The following is a 12,432-nucleotide window of genomic DNA, read 5'->3' as shown; positions in this document are numbered from 1 at the left end:
ATCCTGTCTCATCACTTCAGGCCAGCCCACTCAGGAACTTGTGTTGGTGTTATTTTGTGACTGTATGTGTTGGTGTTATTTTGTGACTGTATGTGCTGGTGTTATTTTGTGACTGTATGTGCTGTGTGTCTGTGTGACTGTATGTGCTGGTGTTATTTTGTGACTGTATGTGCTGTGTGTCTGTGTGACTGTATGTGCTGGTGTTATTTTGTGACTGTATGTGCTGGTGTTATTTTGTGACTGTATGTGCTGTGTGTCTGTGTGACTGTATCTACTCTGTTTTGCACCTTGGCCCTGGAGGAACAGCCTTTCATTTAGCTGCATACAGGAGTATTGGTGAATGACAATAAATGTGAACTTGAGCGTTTATTGAAAGGTGCAATGAAGAACTTATTTGCAGCAACATCACAGGCACAGAGCAGCAGATAAGCAGCATTCACAAACAGAAAATAAACACCTTTTTTTTTACAAGGAAAAGCACAATTAAAACAAAAACCAAAGCCCACTTTAGTGCAAATTGATCACAGCGTTGCTCAACTGTAGTGAACAGAGTTGTGTAATGTGGTTTAAGAACTGAATGGTTGAAGGGAAGTAGCTGCTCTTGGACCTGGTGGTGTGGAACTTCAGGCTCCTGCCCGATGGGAGCTGTGAGAAGATGGCGTGGCCCAGATTGTGGGGACTCTTGATGGAAATTGTGGCTCATGTAGATGCTTTCATTGGTTGGGGGGTGGGGTGGGGAAGGAATCTGTGCCTGGGATCAACCGAGCAGTTTCCATTACTCTCTCCGCCTCAGGTTCCTGTCTGTTGCAACTGCTGAACCAGGTCATGAGGGAACTAGTCAGGGATGCTGTGGGTGCAAACGTTTGAGTGTAATTGCCTGTTGTTACAAATGCCTGTATGTATATGCATAAGTGTTTGTGCAAATGTAAACATTTGTAGGTAAACATTGTTGTGTGTAAACACTGTCTGTGTAAAACTCTGTTGTGTGTGTAAACCACTGCTATACATGTTTAAACATTACTCTGTGTGTGTGTGTGTGTGTGTGTGTGTGTGTGAGTGTGTGTGTATGTGTGTGTATTGATGTGTGTGTGTGTGTGTGTGTATTGATAATGCTGTGCTTAATAAGTTTATCCAAGGCTCTGTGAGAGAGGAGTGACCCTTGCAGAAGCATCGATGGAAAGCTGCGAGAGAGATGGAGCTGGAATCTCAGTCACCAGTCCTTCCGGCTGAGAATCAGAACCGAGAGAGTGGTTTAGATTGTAGCATCTGCAGCTGGTTCCTCCCTCAGTGACATCGCTGCTGTCTCTGAGTGAGATCCACAAAACCAGCTATTCTCTGTGGCAATAATGTTCAGCTTTGACCCATTCTGCTGGATATTTGTTCTGTACAGAGTGTTTCAGCTGAGGAACACCTTGTTTGTGGGTTGAGTCTTTTGTCAACACTATCAGTGTGCCAGAGTCAATAATAGTTTCTCCCTTCTCTTCCAGGGACACACAGGTCACAAGGGGGAACGTGGAGAACCCGGGAAGGTCGGAGCAAAGGTAAATCTCCGGAGGTTTGGACCAGAGGGAGTGGAATTTATGTGTAGAACAGAGACCAGTACAGCACAGGAACAGGCCCTTCAGCCCACAATGTTATGCCAAACCAATCATAGTACCATTTAAATAGACAATTAAACTAATCCCTTCTGCCAACACAATGTCCATATCCTTCCATTTCCCTCACATTCATGTGCCCATCTCTGGTGTTTCTGCCTCTAGCACTGCCCCAGGCACCCACCACTCTGTGTGTGTGTGGGGGGAATCTTGCCCCTCACATCTCCTTTGAAATTACCCCGCCCCCCCCCCCCCACCTTAAATGCATGCCCTCCTTGTCCTTTTCAACCATGGGAAAAAGATACTGTCTGTCCACTCTATCCACTGTATCTCCCTGATAATCTTATAAACCCCTATCCGATCTCCCCTCAGCCTCCGCCACTCCAGAGAAAACAACCTAAGTTTGTCCAACCTCTCGTTGGATGTGATTTTGCACATTTTTATCTGTACTTTAACCTTTAACTTTATATGTTATATCATTATAAAATTAAGAACTATATTTCTTACCTCCCCCGCCCACCCCCAACCCTTGGGGCTGAGATGAAGTACAGGGCTATGCAGTAGGGAAATTCTAGGCAGTTTCTAGAGCAGGTTACGTGGTCAGCACAACTTTGTGGGCTGAAGGGCCTATAATGTAGGTTTCTATGTTCTATATGGTTCTTTATCATTTATATTTGAATGTTATTGTTTTTTTCTTGCATGTCACAGTAAATTCTGAATACATATAACTGTAAATGGTGAACAAAGTTGATCCTTGATCCCGAACAGTGAGGAGAGCCAGGCAGATGAGCAATCTTCTCTTGCTTGTTACTGAGATGGGCACTGTCCATCCCAAATTTCCCTTGACATCAGTGCCTCACTGGGCTGATTCAGAGGGGTGTTAAGAGTTAATCAGAGAGATGGGGTTTGGAGTCACATGGAGACCAGACCAGTTTCCTCCCAAGAAATTTATTTAATCAGATGGGTTTTATGGTGATCTCACTGTCACCAGCCTTTTAACACTATAGCACAATACAGACCCTTCAGCCCACAATGTCAGGCCGATCTTATAACCTACTCTAAGATCAATCTAACCCATCCTCCTTACATAACCCTCCATTTTTCTTTCACTCTTGTCCCTAATGTATCTGCCTCTTCTTCCACCCTCGGCCATCAGACAATAGGACATAGGAGTAGAATTAGTCCATTTGGCCCATTGAGTCTGCTCCACCATTCAGTTATGGCTGATTTATTATCCCTCTCAACCCCATTGTCCTGCCTTCTTCCCATAACGTTTGACACCCTTACTAATCAAGAACCTATCAACTTCCACTTTAAATATTCCCAAAAACTTGGCCTCCACAGTTGTTTGTGCCAAAAAATTCCACAGATTCACAATCCTCTTCCCATGCACTCACCAATCTCTTATTAAAAAGTTTACCTCTGACATCCCCCCTATGCTTTCCTCCAATCATCCTATTAGCCATTTCCACCGTGGGGAAAAGCGTTTGGCTCTCCACTCTATCTGTGCCTTTTGTCATCTTGTACACCTCTCATCCTTTTTCAAAGAGAAATGCTCTTAACTCAGATTGATTTGTTGCCTGGTTCATTTGCCACTGTGATGTGAAAGGAGTCTATTCGACCATCAAACCAATGCTGGCTCTGAGAGCAATCCCATTCCTCATCCCTGTTAGATATCCAATAACTCCACACTGATTCCCTCACCTTCTCACCTACATGCTGGTGGAGGGGGAAGCAATTTCATCCACCAGCCCCCATGTCCTTGGGATGTGGGAGGAAAGTGTGGGTCATAGGGGAAGGACGTGCAAACTCCACACAGACAGTGCTGGAGGCCAGGGTCAAACCTAGGTCTCTGGATTTGTGAGGCAGCAGCACTACTTGATGCACCACTGCGCAAGTCTCCTTGAAGTTCTGAAGATGAGAAAGAAAGAGGATTGGTTATTGGGGTGGTATAAGTTCTTGCCCACAAACACAAGATATTCTGCAGATGCCAGTAATCCCAAGCAAAACTCGGAAAATGGTGGAGGAACTCAGCAAGTCAGGCGGCAGTGATGGAGGGGCATAAATTGTCAATGTCTTGGGCTGAGACCCTTCATCAGTATCTGATGTTCTGATGAAGGGTCTTGGCCTGAAACATTGACTGTTTATTCCCCTTTATCAATGCTGCCTGACCTCCAGAACTTTGTGCATGTTGCTCTAGTCTCCCATTAAGTTTAGAAAGAATATCCACTTTATTGGAAAGACCTAAACATTCCTCAAAATATTTGCATTTTTTTAAAATAAAGGCTGAGGAACTCAGCAGGTAAGGCAGCATCTATAGAAGGAGGTAAACAGTCAACGTTTCAGGCCAAGTCCTAATGAAGGGTCTTAGTCCAAAACGTCAACTGACCAGTCCCCTCCATGGAAGGTACTTGACTTGCTGAGTTCCTCCTACGTTTTGTGTCTCTTGGTTCTTACTCACCTTCTAACCATCGACTGTTTGGAATTTCAGGGTGATCCCGGACATCCAGGAGTGCCAGGTCTGCCCGGACCCGTCGGATTACAGGTAAGAGCAACTTGTCCTGACTTGGGGGAGTTGTATCTGCTTTTCCACCCCCAAATGAAGTTAACATTTCAAAGCTGCAGAAGAACCAGGAACAGGGAGAAACCCTCTGAGTGCCACCATTTCCTAGAGCTGGAAGTAGCTTGTATTTCTGACTGGGATGTCCGGGATGCTAGCATTGACAATTTAATCATTTAATCGATTCTTAGAATAAGACAGCACAGAAACAGTCCAATTTAAGAATGAAATTAGGAGAGCCAGAAAGGGCCATGAGAAGGCCTTGGCAGACATGATAAAGGAAAACCCCACGGCATTCTACAAGTATCTGAAGAGCAAGAGGATGAGACATGAAAGAATTGGACCAATCAAGTGTGACAGTGGGAAAGTGTGTATGGAACCGGAGGAGATAGCAGAAGTACCTAATGAATACTTTGCTTCAGTATTCACTACGAAAAGGATCTTGGCGATTGTAGGGATGACTTAAAGCGGACTGAAAAGCTTGAGCATGTAGATATTAAGAAATAGGATGTGCTGGAGCTTTTGGAAAGTTGGATAAGTCACTGGGACCAGACGAGATGTACCCCAGGCTACTGTGGGAGGTGAGGGAAGAAATTACTGAGCCTCTAGCGATGATCTTTGTATCATCAATGGGGACAGGAGAGGTTACGGAGTTTTGGAGGGTTGTGGATGTTGTTCCATAATTCAAGAGAGTAAAGATAGCCCAGGAAATTATAGACCAGTGAGTCTTACTTCAGTGGTTGGTAAGTTGATGGAGAAGATCCTGAGAAGCAGGATTTATGAACATTTGGAGAGGCATAATATGATTAGGAATAGTCAGCATGGCTTTGTCAAAGGCAGGTCGTGCCTTACAAGTCTGATTGAATATTTTGAGGATGTGACTAAACACATTGATGAAGGTAGAGCAGTAGATGTAGTGTATATGGATTTCAGCAAGGCATTTAATAAGGGTACCCCATGCAAAGCTTATTGAGAAAGTAAGGAGGCATGGGATCCAAGGGGACATTGCTTTGTGGATCCAGAACTGGCTTGCCCACAGAAGGCAAAGAGTGATTGTAGACAGGTCATTTTCTGCATGGAGGTCGGTCACCAGTAGTGAGCCTCAGGGATCTGTTCTGGGACCCCTACTCTTCATGATTTTTATAAATGACCTGAATGAGGAAGTGAAGGGATGGGTTAGTAAATTTGTTGATGACACAAAGGTTGGGAGTGTTGTGGATAGTGTGGAGAGCTGTTAGAGGTTACAGCAGGACATTGATAGGATGCAAAACTGGGCTGAGATGTGGCAGATGGAGTTCAACCCAGATAAGTATGAGGTGGTTCATTTTGGTAGGTCAAATATGATGACAGAATAAAGTATTAATGGTAAGACTCTTGGCAGTGTGGGGGATCAGAGGGATCTTGGGATCCGAGTCCATAGGACACTCAAAGCAGCTGCGCAGGTTGACTCTGTGGTTAAGAAGGCATACGGTGCATTGGCCTTCATCAACCGTGGGATTGAGTTTAGGAGCTGAGAGGTAATGTTACAGCTATATAGGATCCTGGTCAGACCCCACTTGGAGTACTGTGCTCAGTTCTGGTCACCTCACTATTGGAAGGATGTGGAAACCATGGGAAATCTCAGCCCAGTGCAGAGGAGATTTACAATGATGTTGCCTGGATTGGGGAGCATGCCTTACGAGAATAGGTTGAGTGAACTCGGCCTTTTTTCCTTGGAGCGATGGAGGATGAGAGGTGACCTGATAGAGGTGTACAGGATAATGAGAGGGTATAACCTGCCTTTGACAAAGCCATGCTGACTATTCCTAATCATATCATGCCTCTCCGAATGTTCATAAATCCTGCCTCTCAGGATCTTCTCCATCAACTTACCAACCACTGAGGTAAGACTCACTGGTCTATAATTTCCTGGGTTATCTCTACTCCCTTTCTTGAATAAAGGAACAGCATCTGCAACCCTCCAATCCTCCAGAACCTTTCCTGTCCTCATTGATGATGCAAAGATCATCACCAGAAGCCTAGCAATCTGCTTCCTCACCTCCCACAGTAGCCTGGGGTACATCTTGTCTGGTCCCGGTGACTTATTCAACTTGATGCTTTCCAAAAGCTCCAACACATCCTCTTCCTTAATATCTACATGCTCACGCTTTCCAGTCCGCTGCAAGTCATCCCTACAATCGCCAAGATCCTTTTCCGTAGTGAATACTGAAGCAAAGTATTCATTAAGTACCTCTGCTCTCTCCTCCGGTTCCATACACACTTTTCCACTGTCACACTTGATTGGTCCTATCCCCTCACATCTTATCCTCTTGCTCTTTACATATATGTTTAAGATGAAAGTTTAAAGGGGATCTGAGGGGCAACTTATTCACACAGAGCGTGGTTACTATATGGGAGGTGTTCCCAACATGGGGTCCATAGACCCCATGCCTAATGGAATTGGCCTATGGCATTAAAGAGGTTGGAAACCCCTGGTATATGGAATGAGCTACCAGAAGAGTGTTTGAGGTAGGTACAATAACAACATTTAAAAGACGCTTGGACAGGTACATCGATAGGAAGGAGAGAGCAGTGTTCAAGATCGGATTGTGATGAGTATGTTTTATATCCATAGGGTCCTCGAGGACTGAGAGGTCCCCTGGGCAAGCCTGGACCTCCAGGCTTCAGGGTGAGTATGTGTGACGATGTGGTTCAAGTACATCTTTGGCAGCAACCTGCGTTTGTACGGCACCTTGAACAGAGAGGGAGAGCCCAAGCCCCCAGGGAAAGGGCAGAGATGTGGGGTGGCGGTGACTGACCGGTCAGGGGCCACTCACTCAGACACAGTGACTGACCGGTCAGGGGCCACTCACCCAGGCACAGTGGCTGACCGGTCAGGAGCCACTCACTCAGACACAGTGACTGACCGGTCAGGGGCCACTCACCCAGTCACAGTAACTGACCAGTCAGGGGCCACTCACTCAGGCACAGTGACTGACCGGTCAGGGGCCACTCACTCAGGCACAGTAACTGACCGGTCAGGGGCCACTCACTCAGGCACAGTAACTGACCAGTCAGGGGCCACTCACCCAAGCACGGTGACTGACCGGTCAGGGGCCACTCACTCAGTCACAGTGACTGACCGGTCAGGGGCCACTCACTCAGGCACAGTGACTGACCAGTCAGGGGCCACTCACTCAGGCACAATGACTGACTGGTCAGGGGCCACTCACTCAGACACAGTGACTGACCGGTCAGGGGCCACTCACTCAGGCACAGTAACTGACCGGTCAAGGGCCACTCACCCAGCCAGAGTGACTGACCAGTCAGGGGCCACTCACACAGGCACAGTGACTGACCGGTCAGGGGCCACTCACTCAGGCACAATGACTGACTGGTCAGGGGCCACTCACTCAGACACAGTGAGCTGACCGGTCAGGGGCCATTCACCCAGGCACAGTGACTGACCGGTCAAGGGCCACTCACCCAGCCAGAGTGACTGACCGGTCAGGGGCCACTCACACAGGCACAGTAACTGACCGGTCAGGGGCCACTCACCCAGGCACGGTGACTGACCGGTCAGGGGCCACTCACTCAGGCACAGTGACTGACCGGTCAGGGGCCACTCACTCAGGCACAGTAACTGACCGGTCAGGGGCCACTCACTCAGACACAGTGAGCTGACCGGTCAGGGGCCACTCACACAGTCACGGTGACTGACCACAAGGGCCACTCACACAGTCACAGTGACTGACCGGTCAGGCTGCGGCCACTCTCCGAGGCATGGTGACTGATCATTCTAGAAGGAAAGGTGAGCTGTCTCTGTCACTACCAGCGATACATCGAAAGACACGGTGAAAAGCATTGTTTGTGTCAACAATCAACACAGTGTGAGGATGTTCTGGGGGCAGCCCACAAACGCCTGCTTCCATGCTTCCAGCGCCAACATAGCATGCCCACTGCTAATCCTATCCCGCTCATCTTTGGACTGTGGGGGGGATCTGGAGCTCCCAGAGGAAACCCACATGGGCATGGGGAGAACATACAACTCATTACAGAGAGTGACGGGAATTGAGCCGGGGTCACTGGCACTCTCACTGCTATGCCACCGTGTGGCCATGGCTCACCAGGGGCCCTCACTCATTTATGGCAGGTGACCATTTGACCGGGGTGGGGTGTGTGGGTGGTCCATCACCAGCACCCACTCCCTCCCCCCCACGTATCCCCCACCCATCTACTGCCCTCTCCAATTTGCTGTTTCTCCTGTTCTCCTGCAGGGTCTCATGGGATTCCAGGGTCCTGCTGGCCCTCCGGGGCCCCCCGGGAAAGTTGTAAGTACGAAAGCAACAGGACACGTCCGTGGCCAGGCACTGGAGGGGCAAACCCTCTGGCCTCGTGCCGGAGGATTCGGTCTGAGGGGTCGGTGGGGCAGGCCTGGGGTGTACTGCTTGGCGGCCCTCTCTGAGGTCTCCTGACCCAGTTCGGGGGGAGGAGATGGCCCAGCAGAAGGTCCGTTGGGTGGGAGAAAGTGTGGGTGGAAAGGGAGGTGGAGTAGGGATGTGAGGGAGGGAGAGGAGTGTGGAAGCGGTGGTTGGGGAGAGGATGGAGGGTGGAGTGAGGGGGAGAGGCTGTTTGCGGAAGAGGTTGGGAGAGGTGGTTGGGGGGAGGGGTGGGAAGAGGTGGTTGGGGGAGGGGTGGGGAGAGGTGGGTGGGAGAAGGGGAGGGGAGAGGCGGTTGGGGGAAGGGATGTGGAGTGGCCGTTGGGGGAAGGGATTGGGAGAGGAGGAGGGGAAGGGTAGGGAGAGGGGTGGAGGAGAGTGGAAGTGAAGCAGGGAGGGTGGGGAGGGGGAGAGGGGAAAAGGTGGGAAGGGAGAGAGGGTGGAGGAGCAAGAGAGTGATGGGGAAACAGGTAAAGACACTGATTTCTGACATACAGGTCCCACACGCCCTGCCTCTCTGGGATAACTGCAGCATTAGTTGTCTGGGCTACAGGCATTAGTAAGCTAGGAGAGTTTGTACAGCTGTCCAGTGATTTTCTGGTCACTGTTACTGGTATAGTGTTTATATTTCTACAACTGGAAGTATTTCACCATACTTCAACCTTCACTCGGTTGAGGGGCAACGTGGTTGAGGTATCGTGGTATCAGTTGTGGTATTGTGCTGTGGAGCAAGCTCGTGGCTCATCTGTCACTGCTCCCTGCTTGGGGCTGTTCCAGCGCCGGTAACCCGTGACCTGCGGGGTGCGGGTGAGTGCGCCGAGACGCCGTCTCTGCTACTGTTTTATGGTTTGTCTGTTGTTCATTCCAGGGCGACGCAGGCCCCAAAGGGCTCATTGGATTCCCGGGGGAAAGGGGAAGCCCGGTAAGTGACTGTCGCCCACTGAGCCGAATATTCAGATCAGCAGATTAAGTGCGATAAAAGCCATTGGACCCTGGAGTCATGTCACAGGCAGTGAATACAGTTATTGATTTCATTTACAGTTTTAGCCCGGAATAGCCCCTTAGGCCGGCCCTTCAAGCCGCACTGCCCATCAAACCCTACCGACCCCGAATTACCCCGACCCAGTCACAGGGCAGTTTACAATGACCAGTACGCCTTTGGACTGTGGGATGAAACCAGAGCACCCACAGGAATCCCGTGCATTCCACTGGGAGGACGTACAGACTCCGTACAGAAGTCGCTGGGACTGAGCTCCAAAATCCGACAGCTCGAGCGGTGAAAGCGTTGCACAAACCACTACACTACCGTGGCACCCAGTATCCGTAATCTCAGCAATATCGCAATGACACAATCTCAGCAATATGTATCTGAACAAGATCACCTCCCCAAGAGTCACAGGGAGACACAGTGAGTAAACAGGCCCAGCGGCCACAGACTCTGTGTGAACCATTTATACTGACCTTATCCCATTTTAATTCTCCCCACGTTCTCCTCAACGCCCCCTTCCCACCCTCCACACCAGGTCCTACCCCTCACCTACACTGTCAGTAATAATCTATCAACCTGCACATGTGGTCACAGGGAAGAATGTGCAAACTCCACATTGTCAGCAAGGCCAGGATTGAACCTGGGACTCTGGCACTGTGAGGCCGCAGCTCTACCCACTGTGCCACCCTGGGGGGCGGTAGCTCTACCCACTGTACCACCCTGGGGGGCAGTAGCTCTACCCACTGTGCTACCCTGGGGGGCCCCTTTGGAAGGGTCATCCATACCGTGAGGTTGGGAACACAAAGGCCAACCTTCAGACAGCAATCAGAATCAGGTTTAATATCACTGGCGTCTGTGGTGAAATTTGTTGTTTCAAGGCAACAGTGCGTTGCATTACATAATAAAAGAGGAAAAAAAAGCTGAATTACAGTAATTATATAATAGTTATAAAGCAGTGCAAAAGTAGAACTAAAAAAGTGGTGAGGTGGTGTTCATGGGTTCAATGTCCATTCAGAAATCAAATGGCAGAGGGGAAGAAGCTGTTCTTGAATCATTGAGTGTGTGGCTTCAGGCTCCTGAACCTCCTTCCTGATGGTAGCAATGAGAACAAGGCATGACCTGGGTGATGGGGGTCCCTGATGGTGGATGCTGCCTTTATGAGACATCGCTCCTTGAAGATGTCCTAGATACCATGGAGGCTAGTACCCATGATGGAGCTGACAAGCTCCCAGAGTGAGAAACCAATGTGATCGTGGTCTGAGATGTTCCGAAAGATTAAGATAGCTTTTATATGTCACAGCAAGGGCTCCAGCCTGTTTTTATGCCAATCAGCCTTACCATTCACCGAGGGCACCATAGACCCCAAGCTGGGAACCCTGGACGTACAGTGAAATACATTGCTTGCATCAATGACCAGTGCCCTCCAGGGATGTGCTGGGGCTGCCCACAAATGTCAACATGCCTCCGGCACGAACATAGCATGCCCATAACTCACTGACCCTAATTCGTACATCTTTGGAATGTGGGAGGAAACCAGAACATCTGGAGGAAACCCACGTGGTCACAGGGAAGCCATACAAACTCCTTACTGTGGCAGCCAGGAATTGAACTCTGACCGCAGGCATTCTGAAGTGTTACGCTAACCCCTACGCCATTGTGCCACCTTAAATTGGTTTATTATTGACGTGTACAGTGAGAAGCATTGTCTGCAAACCATCCTTGCAGGTTACTTTACCAAAAACAGTGCACTGAGGTAGTGCAAGGTAAAACAATAACAGAAATGCAGAATGAAGTGTTCCAGTTACAGAGAGCATTGATTTAAAATTGTCAAATTTCTTAGTCCACAATTCTTTGTGGTTTTCTGTGGTCATGGGCACATCAGGAGAACTGATTTAACGACCTATAGACTCAGTTTCAAGGGTTCTTTGCAACACATGTTCTCAGTATTATTCTTTATTTACACATTTTGTCTTCTTTTGCACATTGGTTGTTGTCCATGTTTGTGTACGGCAGGAGTTCCCAATCCAGGGTCCACAGACCCCTTGGTTAATTGTAGAGAGTCTATGGCATAAAAAAAGGTTGGGAACCCCTGATGTATAGTTTTTTTAAAATAAATTCTACTGTATTCCTTTATCTTTACTGTGAATGCCTGCAAGAAAATGAATCTCAGGGTACCACATGGTAATATCTGCACAGTTTGATAACAACATTACTTTGAACTTTGAACCATTTCTGGCCATTGCTACTTCAGCATCAAAGGTTAACTTCCCTTTGCTCTTATTACAGGGGAAGATTGGCCCACGAGGGTTGTCTGGTCTCGTTGGACAGAAAGGGGAGCCAGTAAGTGTTTCAGGAATGTTTGCTCTGATTTGGTACATTCCTTTCACACAATCTCTGGGCCAGGGGTCATGGAACTCAGAGTCAGAATCAGGTTTATTATCACTGACCTACGGTACGTCATGAAATTTGTTGTTTTGCAAGACATAAAATGTACAAATATAAGACCATAAGACATACGAGCAGAATTAGGCCATCTGGCCCATCGAGTCTGCTCCGCCATTCAGTCATGGCCGATCCCTTTTTGTTATTCTCTCCTCAACCCCAGTTCCCAGCCTTCTCCCTGTAACCTTTGATGCCATGTCCAATAAAGAACCTATCAATCTCTGCCTTAAATAGTTCCCCGGGAGGCTCCAGCTTTCCCAAGACTCCAACATCTGGCATGAAGAACACCACAGCCATTTAAATGGTACAGTTAGAGGGGGGAGAAAAACAAAAAAGGAAAGTTTAATAGCCGACGCCTCCTTTGAGCCTAAGACTGTCACTTCTACTCTCCAAAGTGGCCTGCTCCCAACTATGGCCACTCCGCTTATC

The 12,432-nt window shown here is 48.5% G+C and overlaps 1 protein-coding gene across 1 annotated transcript in view; it reads left to right on the top strand.

The window, feature by feature from the left end:
- The window catches only part of col9a3 (collagen, type IX, alpha 3), a 232,919-nt gene that overhangs the window by 135,271 nt on the left and 85,216 nt on the right, over positions 1-12,432 (top strand). The window contains exons 13-18 of the mRNA XM_073062368.1: positions 1,488-1,541; positions 4,087-4,140; positions 6,770-6,823; positions 8,412-8,465; positions 9,442-9,495; positions 11,848-11,901. Coding sequence (XP_072918469.1) covers positions 1,488-1,541; positions 4,087-4,140; positions 6,770-6,823; positions 8,412-8,465; positions 9,442-9,495; positions 11,848-11,901 — 324 coding nt within the window. The remainder of the gene's footprint in view (positions 1-1,487; positions 1,542-4,086; positions 4,141-6,769; positions 6,824-8,411; positions 8,466-9,441; positions 9,496-11,847; positions 11,902-12,432) is intronic.

This window comes from Hemitrygon akajei, chromosome 11 (genome assembly GCF_048418815.1).
Source record: "Hemitrygon akajei chromosome 11, sHemAka1.3, whole genome shotgun sequence".
Taxonomy (NCBI): Eukaryota; Metazoa; Chordata; class Chondrichthyes; order Myliobatiformes; family Dasyatidae; genus Hemitrygon; species Hemitrygon akajei.
This window is presented reverse-complemented; position numbering and strand designations above follow the sequence as displayed.